The 15,925-nt window shown below is 40.4% G+C and overlaps 1 protein-coding gene across 1 annotated transcript in view; it reads left to right on the plus strand.

Moving 5' to 3' along the window:
- The window catches only part of LOC126457488 (phenoloxidase 2-like), a 294,687-nt gene that overhangs the window by 156,132 nt on the left and 122,630 nt on the right, over nucleotides 1-15,925 (plus strand). Inside the window, exon 7 of the mRNA XM_050093788.1 lies at nucleotides 5,303-5,467. Coding sequence (XP_049949745.1) covers nucleotides 5,303-5,467 — 165 coding nt within the window. The remainder of the gene's footprint in view (nucleotides 1-5,302; nucleotides 5,468-15,925) is intronic.

The following is a 15,925-nucleotide window of genomic DNA, read 5'->3' on the forward strand; positions in this document are numbered from 1 at the left end:
GCGTTAATAAATTTATCTTCTTTAGAAATGCTTTTCTTGCTGTAGCCAGTCTACATTTTATGTCCTCTGTACTTCTACCATCACCAGTTATTTTGCTTCCAAAATAGCAAAACTCATTTACTATTTTAAGTGTCTCATTTCCTAATCTAATTCCCTCAGCATCATCTGATTTAATTCGACTACATTCCATTATCCTCATTTTGCTTTCATTGATGTTCATATTATTCCTCCTTTCATGACACTGTCCATTCCATTCCTCTTCCAGGTCCTTTGATGTCTCAGACAGAATTGCAATGTTGTGAGAAAACTTCAAAGTTTTTATTTCATCTCCATGGATTTTAATTCTTACTCCAAATGTTTATTTTGTTTCCTTTACTGCTTGCTATATATACAGATTGAACAACATTGGGGATAGGTTACAATTTTGTCTCACTCCCTTCTCAACCACTGCTTCCCTTTCATGCCCCTTTACTCTTATTATTGTCATCTAGTTTCTGTACAAATTGAAAATAGCCTTTTGCTCCCTGTATTTTACCCATACCACCTTCACAATTTGAAAGAGAATATTCCAGTCAATATTGTCAAAAGCTTTCTCTAAGTCTACAAATGCTATAAATGTAGGTTTGCCGTTTCTTAACCTATCTTCTAAGATTGTTCCAACATTTCTACGGCATCCAAATGGATCTTCCCCGAATCCGGTGTCTGCCAGTATACAATTTAACTTACTTAAAATTAAAAAGTCCAGTAAGCACAATAATTTTAAATTGAGTACATATCTCATTTAGTTGCAGTGCTATAGTTTACACTGAAATGTCCTCATTGCAGCCCCAGGAACATAAGTAGAATCCACAGAATTGGATTTTTGTAACAGTACTGAAACTTGAAGTTTCAACTGTGTACCTCTTCCATTTATTACATTTACTATTTTGCTGCCCACACAAAATTCAGTAAAACATCTTTTTAAATGGAGGATTTCATATTTTAAGTTAACATAATTTTGGCAATCAACTGTCTGTGAGTTCTCATTCAGTACTTTTCATGATGAGTTCTACCTAATGTTCTACTGGTATGCACCTGACAATACTGATAATGATACAAAGAAAACAAATACAAATGGCTGAATAAATGTAATATTGATTACTGCAGTTTACTGAGTTTGCATGTAATCACACATCTAATTTAAAATAATTATTATCAATTTACTCTTCTATACCAAATACTTTTTCATACATTTTAATGTATATTACTAAAAAAACTTGAAACCAGTAATGTTTTGCAGGTTATTTTTAGTTTCAGTATAATAATTACATAATTTTCAATGAAATGTTTGATGTTATAAAAGAGATTAGTCAATTCCCTCTGATTAACAAATAACAAAAACAGATTTCTCATTATCTTGTCTAAATTTGTACAGAGGTGTGTCTTAATTTCAATAAAATATGATTGAATTACTGTGCAGGACCAAAGTTTTGTACACAAATCACAATTTTGCTATTATAAACTTCCTCTATATATCATCACAATAATAACACCCCTTAGTGACTTATGCAATAAGCTGCATCTCAACAGTCTATAGTATACTGCGCAGTACACTTATTTACTGTATGTTAGATGATGTATCTTATTTGTGCTACAGACTTTATTCTTGTCAAATGTCTCATTCTTAGTTTGACAATTTTTATAAACAATTATGCTTATCACAAACAATCCAGTATTTTCAATTTAGATTCAGATAATATTAGTTTCCTTTCCTTAGGTCACAGGATTCCTTATGTATCAGGTAATTATTGTATGTTCCTTATGATACAGTGCAGATGTGAGCTATGTGTGTGGAAAAATAATTGCTTGCATGTGTCTATGTGAGATAGTTTTCACAGTTTTTGCAGGTGCAGTACTTAGTAGGCTGACAATCACCCATTGAAAACAACTCCTTTAAATTGTGTAGAGTTTTCACAAAGTATTTGACATGTCTAAGTTTAGGCCTGCCACTGTAAATTTTCCAGCATTTCACTTACATTGTATCAGGAGACAATGTGACTATGATCATTTCCATGGTTTTCTTTGTATATGTTTCGTATCCCTGAATAATCTAGCATAATGAAGATCCTACATATTTGTACATATATTGCCAAAGTCTTGTCTAATAAATTTTATTTGGTAGAAAATTTGGAATTATCTAGTATCCTGCCAAAAAACCAAGACTTTCCATTCGATTTATCAGCAAATTAGCTTTCATATTTCCATGCTTTAGTTTGTTGTTGTTGTTGTGGTCTTCAGTCCTGAGACTGGTTTGATGCAGCTCTCCATGCTACTCTATCCTGTGCAAGCTTCTTCATCTCCCGGTACCTACTGCAACCTACATCCTTCTGAATCTGTTTAGTGTATTCATCTCTCGGTCTCCCTCTATGATTTTTACCCTCCACGCTGCCCTCCAATACTAAATTGGCGATCCCTTGATGCCTCAGAACATGTCCTACCAACCGATCCCTTCTTCTATTCAAGTTGTGCCACAAACTTCTCTTCTCTCCAATCCTATTCAATACCTCCTCATTAGTTACGTGATCTACCCACCTTATCTTCAGCATTCTTCTGTAGCACCACATTTCGAAAGCTTCTATTCTCTTCTTGTCCAAACAAGTTATCGTCCATGTTTCACTTCCATACATGGCTACACTCCATACAAATAATTTCAGAAACGACTTCCTGACACTTAAATCTATACTCGATGTTAACAAATTTCTCTTCTTCAGAAACGATTTCCTTGCCATTTCCAGTCTTCCTGTCACCACTAACTATATTTGTAACTTACTACTTACTTTACTGTATATGTTTCTAGCTACTTGTAGGTTGTCTTGAATATCTCAAGATATTTTTGTTAACCAAAAAGTAAAGATATATGGGGTCAACACAAAGTCTTGCCCTGATTATAAAAATTTATAACAGAATAACTGTTTGACATAATAAGTTACATCTTATGCCATTACATAGGTTAGTGTTACTAGTTGTTGTCACCAATAAATGGCACTACTGCTCCACAACACTGATGTGGTCTGTTAGGTCGTGTTAGTTACTGGTGAAATGGCGTCAAAGCAGGAGAAAGCACAAGGTGTGCTTTGGTTTCATGAACTGAAATCACCTATCAGTGTTCAACATAAATTTTGGACCTCTTATGGATGCAGCTCTCCTGACATTAAATCAATAAGGCAATGGTATGCAAAGTTTAATGAAACAGGCAGTGTCGAAGGTCATCCTGAAGTGGTAGGCCTTGTGTGGGTGATGTAACTGTTAATCATGTTCGGCAATCGTTTCAACAGAGTCCGTCTAAATCAACTTGTCAAGCATCACGTGAACTTCAAATACCACAAGCAAGCTTGGTGAAGATTCCTCATGTAAGTCTTAGGTTGCATACTTGATGATGATGATGATGAAGTCTCATACTCCGAGGAGCATAGGGGTGGATGCGGGAGACCCGCACTGTTGTACTAGGCAAGTTCCTAATGGAGGTGGTTTCCCATTGCCTTCCTCCAACTGTAATGGGGATGAATGATGATGATGAAGACGACACAACAACACCCAGTTATCTTAGGCAGGAAAAATCCCTGACCCAGACAGGAGTCGAATGCGGGACCCCGTGCGGGGGAAGCGAGAATGCTACCGCAAGACCATGAGCTGCGGGCAATAAGACTGAATAGTGGGATACTTACAAAGTGCAAATCATGCATGCCTTGGAACTGAATGATTTTCTGACACATGCTGATTTTGCAACTGAGATTGTCAACAGGATTGATGTTGCTAATGATTACTTAAATTGCATACGTTTACCAATGAATCCATCTTTCATGTCATTGGAATGATAAATAAGCATAATGTGCATATATGGGGTTCAGAGTCTCCACATGCTACTGTACAGTTACAGCAAGACAGTGAAAAAGTGAATGTTTGGTGCTGCCTCATGCATAACAAGGTTTTTGGACTGTTTTTCTTTTCAGAAAAATCCGTTACTGCTAACATTTACTTAGACGTTTGCAACAGTTGATTGCCCCACAGTTAGATGAATATCAACCATGGATACTTTTTCAGCAAGATGGAGCATCCCCACCCCCTCCCCTCTCCACTGGGCTATGATAGTGCAGGACTGGAAGGAACAGTCCAACACCCTGGCCACCCCGCTCTCCAGACATTACGCCCCTTGACTTTTTTTCTGAACTATATCAAGAACAGAGTCTTCATCACACCAGTTGCTGATGTCGACAAACTGAAGGCTAGGATACAAGCTGCTGCGGGTACTGTGACAGAACACACAGAACACATGTTATGAAACACCTGGTGGGAACTGGAATACCACCTCAATGTTCTCCAAGCTACCAAGGGAGCACACATTGAGGTTTACTAATGTAAGTGGTATTAAAAAAATCTTATAACACTAACCTATGTAATGGCATCAAATGTAAATTATTATGCCAAACAGTTATTCTGTAATAAATTGTGATAATCAGGGAAGGACTTTGTGCTCACCCTGTACTTTCTCAAAATATGTTTTTCACACTCTCTGTTTGACATATCACAAATAACCAAAGAACGAAAGGTTACTGCTTACTGTAAAGATGACACATTATGACTTTCACCCTCTTTGTTATGTGTTGCCCTCTGCCAATGCACCTGACCATCTTCCCCCTTCCCTGCTCCTCTCCTATTGGTAGCTGAGTAGCTGTACACCCCACCAGATCTCCCCCAGCTGTACACTACTGTGCCTTTGCATTCTTTACCACCTCCAATTTCCTGCTGTTCCATGTGAAATTTTCATTCAAGTACGAGCTGCCAAAGATGGTGGTTGTGTGCATGAGGTTTGCTTGCTTGTGTGAATGACAGTGTACAAGTTTCCAATTCTGATGAAGGCTGTGGCCAAAAGTTAACATCTAGGTCTTTTAGTTGTGCTTGTCACAACTTAACAAATCATTTTTATGGTAAGTAGCAGTCTGTCTTTTCCTTATATTGTTGATATTCCAACCTGGAGTTTCCTTTATTTCAAAGAAGGAAATGGGTCCAAAATGACAAGTGCCAAAATTATGGCAGGTATTAATATAATCACTTTTCTCCTAAGTGGAAATACTAAGGTGGAGTAAAAGCATGCTATAGAAAGGAAAAATTATAAATTATTTTAGTATAATGGACAAATATATTACAAGGCAGAAAATGAAAGGTCTTTTATCACACTACTGTTATGCATTCTGTGTTGTTTCAGTGCTGTATTAATTTTCAAGTTGTAAATATTATTATTTTTTCATTCCTATCCTTTTTCTAGGAAAGGGGAGAAGTTGTGAACTTGACATCAACAATTGGTATTGATATATTAGGTAATATGATGGAATCAAGTATACTATCTGTTAACAGGAATTTTTATGGTGACCTTCACAATCTTGGGCATTTAGTCATTGCTTTATGTCATGATCCTGATGGGAGACACTTGGTAAGCAAGACAATGGCAACAGAAATAAGTTTATTACTGACATGAATATATTCATCATTGTAAACTTTCCTAATTTAATAATATTATATTAAAATTCCATAAAGTTAGTGATAATTTATTCATCTCAAATGAGTAATCTAATTGGTCTCACATTAAAATTTGAAAGTACATTATAATATTATGTGTTTTTCTTTGTACTTCTAATTCCTTAATCTATTATCTTTTTGCTGAGGGGATCATTAGAGCTCAATCATTCACAATACATGAAGAGGGAGATAGGGAGGGAAGAAGAAAATAGAGAAGGGAGGAAAAGGGACAGAGAGAGAAAAGAGAGAGAAAAAGGGCACCTGGTGGAGAGGAAGAATGCTGGAAGAAGGTAGTACCTGATTTAAATGGGGGAAGGAATGGTATGGATAGAAGAGAGAAGGGAAGAAGGATAAGTGAGGCAGTGGGAAATTGGTTAGTCGAGATCTAACCAGCGGGACTGCAAGATTGCAGAATATGCTGAGGAAACAGTTTCCTCCTGTGTAGTTCAGAGAAATGTATTGGAGAGGAGTATCCAAGTGACCCACATAGTGAAGTAGCTGTTGAAGTCATTTGTGTTGTGGAGCACAGTATGTTCGGCAATTGGATGTTGAAGTTTGTTGTTTGCTACAATTTGGCTGTGGCCACTCATGTGACAGTCAGCTGCTTACCTGTCGTTCCCTCATAGAATACCATGCAGTAACTGCAGCATAGTTTATATGCAGGGTATCCCATTTATCTTGACTACCCTAAATAACTGTTTGTCCAGATGCAAATTACAAAATGTTTCAAGCAAATCTTCTTTAGCCATCAGCAGGACATCAATCAGCATGATTGCCTTCATTGTAGCTTTGTTTTTTTACCAAGATATGAACAGTGGTATGACTTTTTTTAAATGGCACCCTGTATCTTTTTTTCAGTAATTCATTTCCTCTCCTAAAGACCTGTTCAAAAATGTATCACAGTGTACCATTCACTGAAACACAACATTATTAATTGCATAACACAACATTGACTTTGAGCCTGGGATCACAAACTTGTCCACTTGCTTAAGTTGTCAGAAAGAAAATGAAAACCAAGTAAAAACATAACACAAAATTGACTTTGACTCTCCCGTACCATTGCCTGGGAGTAGGCCATTTGAAGTTGCTCAAAGTGATGACCCTGGACACCAATACACTGGTGCACTTGTTGAATGAAAGATTATTTACTGCTTCCAGTGTTGCCTTCTGAAGAAAATCCAAGCAAGCACAATACATTCCTGCATGTCCTCTGGAGTTGTTGGAGTACAGCGATAGATAACGTCTTTAATGCATCCCCAAAGAAAAAAATCCAGGCCAAGTAACTGTTCCACCTCGACCAATCTATCTGGCAGGATACCTTTGGTTCAGAACAGGATGTGCATGCAAGGCATTATGTACTGGACATCCATCGTGTTGATACCACATAAGCATTCTGGTTCTTAGCGGCACTTCATCCAGAAGAGGAGGAGGAATTTGTCTGGGGAAGTTGGCATAGCTGTGCCATTTAGACTACCATCGATGAAATAAGGGCCAATAATTGTAGTACCAAGCATCCCACACCAGGTCTTAACTCTCCATTGACACTGATGTTCCACTTGCCTAAGCCATCGTGGGTTGTCGCTGGACCAATAATGCTTGTTCCTCGTATGTACCTCTTCTTTGTTTGAAAAGGAACATTCATCAGTAAATAGAACATTGGAGAAGATGTTTGGTTGGTGAAGATTTGCTGCTGTGCCCACTGACAGAACTTTACACGATTCTGGAAATCATTCCCACGCAATTCTTGATGTAGGTGTACACGATGAGAATGGAACTGGTGACAGATAAGAATACAATGTACACTAGTTGTAGGAATGCCAGTCTTGTGTTCAAGCTATCATGTGCTCACATGTGTATTCATAGTAACGGAAGTGAGAACCGTAGCTTCGGCAGCTTTGTCTGTGCGAGTGCTATGATGATTGCATTGTTGTGGGTTGAAACTTCCGGTTTCCTGAAGCATCACAACAAGACAAGAAAACATCTGTCAGGAAGGTGGAGTCTTGTCAGGATATTTCTCTCTGTACAGTTCCGCTGCCTGCGTAGCATTTCGCGTACCTTCAACAACAACAACAACAATAATAAAAAAAAACATTATGTTGATGCAATTTGTAGGAAGGACAGTCTTTACTGTATGCCTACTCTACACAACAGTATTTAAAAGGACTAAACTACTGTACTAAATGTACCTGTGCATAAGAAAACAGTATTGCAATTACTGTTCTGCTAACTTACAATCCCCATAGATGAGTAGCATTTCTACCTTCTCTTCATTGGTGTACATTCTGCTCACACAACTCTTCAACTGATGATGGTTGACAGAATGATGGGTGTGCATTCTACTTATGTTTACATTGTCCTCTCTCAACGTCAGCACGTGGATGTGTTACATTACCCCGAGTACCAGCACCAAGCGCAGAGAGTGTCAACGTCAATGTTGTGTTATGTAAGTAATAAAATTGTGTTTCAGTGATGCTACACTGTGATACATTTTTGAATAGGTCTTTAGGAGAGGAAATGAATTACCTAATAAAAAATACAGGGTACCATTTTAAAAAGTCATACCGCTGTTCATATCTTTGTAAAAAACAAAGCTACAATGAAGGTAATCATTCTGATTGATGTCCCCCTGATGGCAAAAGAACTATTGCTTGAAACATTTTGCAGTTTGCATCTGTACAAACAGTTATTTAGGGTGGTCAAGATAAATGGGACACTTTGTATAACATATCTGCTTTGATATCTGGCCTTGACTTTCATCAAGTAGGAAATGCCTGTCACTGGACAATGGTAGGTGGATGTGTCTTGCACCTGGGCCGACCACAACGTTATAACCCTGGGGTGCAGGATTGGAACAGGGATAGACAAGGACATTCTGTAGCTTAGATAGGTGGTGGAACATTACAACTTTTTGACATTAAACAGGTGACGGCTCTCAGAGTGGAGGTACTGTTGGTGGTGCACTTGATACAAATAAATGTATCTGTGGAGCCACCTGAGATGTGGAGATTGGCTTCTAGGAAGGTGGCTTGTTTAGTTGAGAAGTATCACTGGAGGAGATTTGGGAGTAGGTGCTGACGTTATGCAGAAAAGAGCAAAGCTTGTCCTTGGCATGAGTCCAAATCATGAAGATGTCATCAATGAATCAGAACCAGACAAGGGGTGTTTTGGTTGTTGACTTTATAGGAAGGATTCCTCCAGATGGCTCATAAATAAATTTGCAAAAGTTGGTGCCTTGCAAAACCCATGCAGTACATAAGGTAGCACAATGGATTTGGTTATATATTTGCCTAGATAGTGTTTTAAAGAAGCAGGAACTAGTAGGCTTGCTCATAAATAAATGCATTTGATTGCAAATCCCCCTCTCTCTATATGTCTTACATGCTCTACTCTCTGACCTACTTTCATCTTATTGTGCAGCTGTTGAGTCATCTGTCAAAAGAACTGCTTCGCTCTAGCCTGCTACCCCGTACGTGTCTCACCCTACCCTGACCCCATCTCTATCAGTCCAGGCAACTGCTTTCAATAATTAATAATCAATAATCATTTCCCTGCAGTAACAGAATTGTACTCTGGAATACATATGTGGTTGCGTTTGTGAATGTTTGTACTTTTACTGGAAAAAGAGCAAGAGCTTGAAAGTTTGTAGAAATCTGTTTTCTGTTATGTATTTCTATGTTATGTGTATCAGTCCACTTTAAGTAAGTGGTTGCCTTTCCCAAATTTTTGTCAACTATTTCCACAAGGATTTACCAGCTGATTATTTCCAGATGATACTCTGAATGTGTAATTTCCTCAAAAGAGTCTTAGTCCACCTAGAAATGAATTTATTTAACTCAATGTGGGAAGAATTATGTAAAATATCAAAAGAAAAGTTGATTATTGTGTACAATGACTTAAAGTTCTTATCTGAATACAGTTATATATTAAAACAGTATGGGTTTGGTAGTTGCTTCGTAAGTTTCAGCATTCATGTAACTTACTACCAAGACAGAACTCTGTTAAATAGATCAAATATCACAAAAAGGAGTAGTAACAGGGTGAGTTCAAACATCATGCTGTTAACTGCCAGAATTACAAATGAATTTAAATATTAGTACTTGTAATGAAGTTTTAACATTGACCACAAAATTTTTATTTTATTCTTCCTCACATTTTGCATTGTCGAAGGAAGAGGGGAAGCATGAAGTGAGAAATTTATCTGTATTCTAAATTGAATATAGTATAACCAGAACCTTGTTGATACAGTGTGTTGTGTCCAACTTGTTCTTACTAAGCATAAGTGCAAACTCCCTCATATGTGGCCATAGAATGACAAAGATAACTGTGCTGCCATATCATTGTAACGTACAGTAGATGGCATTGTCATGAAAGGAATACATGCATTTCTGCAGTTACAAAAAACAACAAGTGTATATCCTACAATTGTATATAAGCACAGTTATATATATGCCATTCATTTATGACCTCATGTATTCCTGAAATGAAATGAAACATGGAAGATGCTACTGTCCAGGGATACACCTATGTCAAGGGCTCATAAACCAACCCAAAAAAGAAAAACAGACATAACTTTCAACACAAAGTTAGGTTTATATAAACAGCACATGTATGTTTTTTTCTACCAAAATGTAAACTAGATATACAATTAGTGATGGCAAATTTGGTTTTACTGTTCTAAGCCTCCTAGCTTCTAAAATACTTACTTGTTGGATTTTAAAGGGTGGCAATGATGCTACAATTGCTGCCTTAATGCACAAAGCAAGGTTGTGTGCACTATCCTGAAGCCTGATGTATACTGATCAATATCCTACACATGTTCTGCTTGCACTGTTCAGTCTACTTGTGTCTCCTAATTGGGTCTGTTGTTCTGCTATTGGTGTCAAACAGAGAAATACACTGTAACAAATTTTGTGTACTATTTAGATATTGGTTATCCTGTTTCAGTGTGGCTCATCACATTTGGTTTCATCTAATCACTATGCCAGTCTTCAGTAATAAAGAAAACTTGATATTATATTAATTTATGGCAAATGTCACAGAGGTGCAAACAGAGCCACAGTGTTATAGATAGTGAGTGAATGCTATCCAGATTTAAAGTACCCTTCACGTCATGCCATTGCCAACATCTGCACTATCCTCATTGAAATAGGCATCTTGGTTCACAGAAAGCAATGTACAAATGCAGTAGATAGCAATGGAAATGAAATTACTATGACTGCTATAGCACACAGTCCTGAGGTGAGGGGATGAGAGATTGCACACAGTTTAGTAATAAGCCATAGTAGTGTGTGGAGAATTTTGTATAGGTATATGTTTGATATCTCATTCAACCAAGTAATGTATGGGGATGACTTCACTTGTGTCTAGGAAAATATCGTTTTCAGGCAAATCAGGTGAGCCATTCAACTGCAGTTAGCTGACATCAGGTTTGCAGCTCCTAGCACTTTCTGGTGGCAGACAGTAAAGTCTTATACTAGTCTTCTCACTGTGTACTGTTTGCATGTTTTCATTATTGTGGATTTGTTTATGTAATACTGCTCTCATTTGCAAAATGAAAAAAATATAGTTGCAACTTGTGCACTGTAATGTATGACAGTATCACCAAATTATTCAAGGTACAGGCACAATAATCAAAATTTTCATAAAAATTGATGATACTTGTACTCTCAAATGGCTGCAACTTTTTTCATTACTTTAGCAGAGTGAAAAACAGCTGAGAAGCTAAGAAATACAGGTTTCTGTTTAACTTGCATGGCCTTACAACAGATTACATTGAAAGGTTATTCTCTCTGACTTCTAATCTTGAGTTTCACAGACCTTTCTATCCTAGAAAATTATGGAAAGAATGACATTGCCACAACATTCTTCTACCCACATATCAAATATTAGGCTTCTCATATGTGTAATTTATATCAAATTTGCTCAAAATCGAAACTGATTAAACAAGAAATTAATTTTTTTTAAGAAATGTGTTTATTTGAACAGTCTGATATAGAATGTCTCATTTACTGTAGGCCTTGGTAAAATCTAAATATCTTGTTTCTGAAACATTTGTAGGTTTGCAAATAGAATCAAAAAGAAACATTCTGCCACCTCCTTTATAATGATTTTCCCCATAAAAGAATGTTCTTTGAAAATCTGCTTTACTTTACAAACTCCTTGTCATTATTAGTGACAATTTTTATTTGTTACCAAAAACACTAAAGGCAGTCACACAACACACAAGGCACACAAGGTACTTGTTCTAAAGTCACACTGCTGTACTAAAGGAGTCTTAATATCAATAATCCTGAATTCCTGCAACATATTTGATCCTAATGGCAGTTTCTTCATCTGAAACATCTTTAGCAAGAGAATTTCCTATGTCACTACTACTGGGACTTGTACTACAGAAACAGTTTGCTCAATTTTCAAAACATTTCACACAGATAAAAACTACATAAGTAATGGTATTGTCTAGATGTTCCTGTAACAGTAAACTCATTAAGTTAACTAGCTTATATCACAAAGTCTGCCAACTGTCTCTGATTCTCCATTCCAGTGCAATACATTAATAAATATTACTGCAGTACGAAAGTCTTTTTATATGGGAAGGCTGTGTTTCTCAGTGAATTTTGTTGACAAAATCCCCTCAGGTCATCAGCTGAGACAAGGCATTGTGGCACCGATGAGGTCAACACCAGCATCGATATGCGTTCGTCTTAGGACTCTGAGCATCGTCTTTGGACTCTGAGCATTGTCTTTGGGCTGTTCCGCCATGTTCAGTTCTTTGTGAGCCTTGCATGTGTTTAGGTGAATAAATGAACTACTGCTAAATGGGTGTTGTTTGGTGTAACCAACCTGAACAACTCCCTCACTGGTGACCCCGAGTTGTAACATCTTCCGTTTTCGCTGTTTTACTGTGTCCGCGACCCCCACGTCAGTTATTTTCGCGTGTATTACATCGACACAGCATTCGAACAATGACTTCAGACCAGCGCCTAACGCTGGTTTATGTGATCAACTTGCATCATGTTGCCGGCGATGTACACCTGCCAGGACTGCAACACGATGCCTCTCACTCGACGATTACGCCGATTATGCCAGACGTTTTTGAGTCTGCAACAATACGTGAGGTTAGGAGTGAGCATGACTCCGGCTATCAAATGCTTTTGTTTCCACCACATATGCCCTCCCTCATCGACTGTGCAGTTACCTCTTACAGATCTCCGTGCAGTGCGGGACCAATGCCGATTCCTGCAAATGCTTTGTTGGACAACCTACCACTGCCAGGACAACAATTTGCCACGCTGCAATCTGTGCAGTACCACATGAATACCTGCCACATGGCCAGAACTGCTTTGTTCACAGGTCTACTTCCTCAGCATCCGACCACGCCTGTGCCTGCCTCAGTTCAGCATCAGCACAGGCCTTCCTACTTCGATACTTCGGCCTGCAACAGGAACAATAACTTGTTATCTGTGCCTGACCTCCACCTCCATTCCACTGGTATGCCTCAGTGTTTTGTGCCACAACATTCGCCTTATTCGCACATCGTTTTGAGTAGAGTGACTATGAACAGTGAACATTCACACATTCCATCCCACGTTCGACATCATTTCCCACACTGTGCTTCTGAACAGCCCCCACCCCTGCAGCCTCCCTGCAACACAGGTGGCCCCAGCTCTGATCACACATCTAGCTTTCCACAGACTAACACGTGTTCTCAAACTTTGAACTTTTTCTCACCTGTCGCCCCCACGCTGGCTCCAGTCGAGCTTCCGCTACCATTCTCAGCACATCTCGGTGCCTCATCCATGTCGATCTTCCACGATGCGTCAATCCGAAACACCCGCAACATGTTGAGCTTCCGCAACTGCAATCGACACATTATGGTGTCTCTCCCGCATCGGCCTTCTGCGTCGCGTTGGATCACGCTCAACCACAATGTGTCACCTTCATGCTGCCACTCGAACAGCCATTGTTGCCACATCCCCTGGAGGCACTCTCTCCTGGAATACTACAGCAACAACAGCTCGATTCAGGCAGTGCCTCAATGAATTCAACTCAACCTGTTCTTCCGAACATTCTACAATGCTTGTTGAAGCTGCCGCCGTTTAATCCCAACAGAGCAACAACCTGGTTCAAAATTGTGGACGAAGTGTTCAACCATTATGAACTCGATGAGTCAACCAGGTTTCTGTGCCTCATCACCCACCTGCACGACCAGGAGGACTTGATTACTGACCTGGTCAACGCCCCGGACTCATCTACCTGGTACGCTCTAGCCAAAAAGACAGTTCTACGTTGGCTTGCATGTTCAACTGAGGCAGCAATACGGCAAGTGCTCCACGTTGAGCAACTAGGCAACAACAAACCTTCCCAGCTCTGGAGACAGCTATGTGCCCTGGTCAGCACTGATCTATTCTCTGACACAGCCCTCCTCCCCATCTGGTAAGATAAACTATCTCCTCACATACGCTTTGCTCTGGCTCAAAGGTCTCCTGAACCTGTCGAGCAAAGAATGACAATTTGCTGACAAGCTACACGATGTATCACTGCTCTAGTTCGCCAACCACTGCCTACCTTACAAGTCTCAGCTTCAGGCTCATTGCCCTGCAGCCGGATGCGGCCGGGGCCGTACTGTGTTGACCGTTCCGCTCGCTCCGGGAAGCAGTAAACAAGCAACTGGGACATCACCGGCTCCACCCATGGTCATGCCCCCTCCTGCAACTGAACCTGCTCCAGCCACTGAACCTCGGCCACCACCACTGGCAATGAACTCTCCGCAGGAAATGCATCCGCACTACCCATACTGTTATTTGCACACACGGTGTGGTGAAGTGGCACAGAACTGCAGACTACCCTGCTACTTTCCAAATGCCAATCGCAGGTAGGTCCAGGTGCCGCCTCCTGCACACAACATGACAGGCACCCCCCAGTGCTCCATTCTGTCTGGGAACGACCAGATAATTGCAGACGACTTTACATTAAAGACATTTCGTCAGGATACCTTTTCCTACTGGACACAGGTGCCAATGTTTTGCTGCTGCCTACATTAGCATTGTCGAACATCCACCCTCATCATACTTCACTGCAGGCTGTGAATTTAACTAAACTACAATGCTCGGGTTCAACTTCCCACTCTCTGCAAACTGCAAACTTGAGTGGACTTTTTTAGTGTGCAAAATTGACAAACCTATACTAGGCATTGATTTCTTGCGACACCACAAACTTTCACCAGACCTAGTGCGAAACACCGTGTTCCATCATCTGTCCAAGACTCACTTCCCCTGTGCTCTGTCAATCAAACCCCCTGTGACACATCGGTCCAGGCTCATCTCATCCATACATGCTTGTCTCTGTCGATGACGTTACAAGAAACCACGCACAAGTGCCTTGTCGACTTGAACACGTTGCTTGCCTATGCAAGGAAAACTTCAAGCTCTCCCTCCAGCTCCACAAAACACAGCTCCAGCTCTCTGATGCAGCAAAGGAATTACAGACACTACAGCAAGGACAAAGAAATGTCAGTAAGTGCGCCAAATCTGCTTGCAATCCCAGCAATCGAGCATCCGTGTGTTTACCTCCTGCTACCCCTTGCAACTGTGCTATCAAGACTGCCATAATGTGTACTGACAGTTGCACAGGGCCACACCCCCCCCTAACATGGCAGCGTTTGACACTCGGCCAGACACAAGAGCACATGCGTGACTAGTGTCATGTGTTCCCGAACTGACAGCTCCTACCCCACCCATCCCGGACAGCACCTCAAACTATACAACTTCGGCTCCTGTGCACCACCATGCGATCGCCACTGACAACACAAACAGTGCACTTGCACGAAGCACTTCACCCATGACCGTGCTGCCACAGGCCGCGCCCTCGGACAATGGACTCTACCACGCTCACCCGAGCATGGTGCCACTGCTTACGGCCGGCGGCCATCTTGTCACGTTGACTCCTGGGACACTTCGCCACCTTGGCTCCCGTCGGATCCGCCGAGTGGCTCCGAACAACATGACCACGCCTCGCCTGCCCCACCTGCCACACATTGTAAACAAACTGCCTCCCATACTGCCGGCAACATTTGACATGTGCAAACTGTTATGAACACTCTCGTGGCAGCAGGCATCGAGACCAACCAGGACAAATTGCAGCTACATCAACCCGCTGTCACTTTTCTTGGTTTTCGGGTCTCTGCCGATGGCCCCTGAGAAAGTACAAACAATACTAAACCTACCCAGACCTTTGTCGTTCAAAGAGCTCCGGTGCTTTCTGGTGACAGTTAATTATTATCACTGACATCTACCTCGGGCTGTGGAGATTCAGGCTCCACTGACGGATGCCTTGGCAGACACCAACACTTCTGGATCTTGACCCGTTCCATGGA

This window comes from Schistocerca serialis, chromosome 2, assembly GCF_023864345.2.
Source record: "Schistocerca serialis cubense isolate TAMUIC-IGC-003099 chromosome 2, iqSchSeri2.2, whole genome shotgun sequence".
Lineage (NCBI taxonomy): Eukaryota > Metazoa > Arthropoda > Insecta > Orthoptera > Acrididae > Schistocerca > Schistocerca serialis.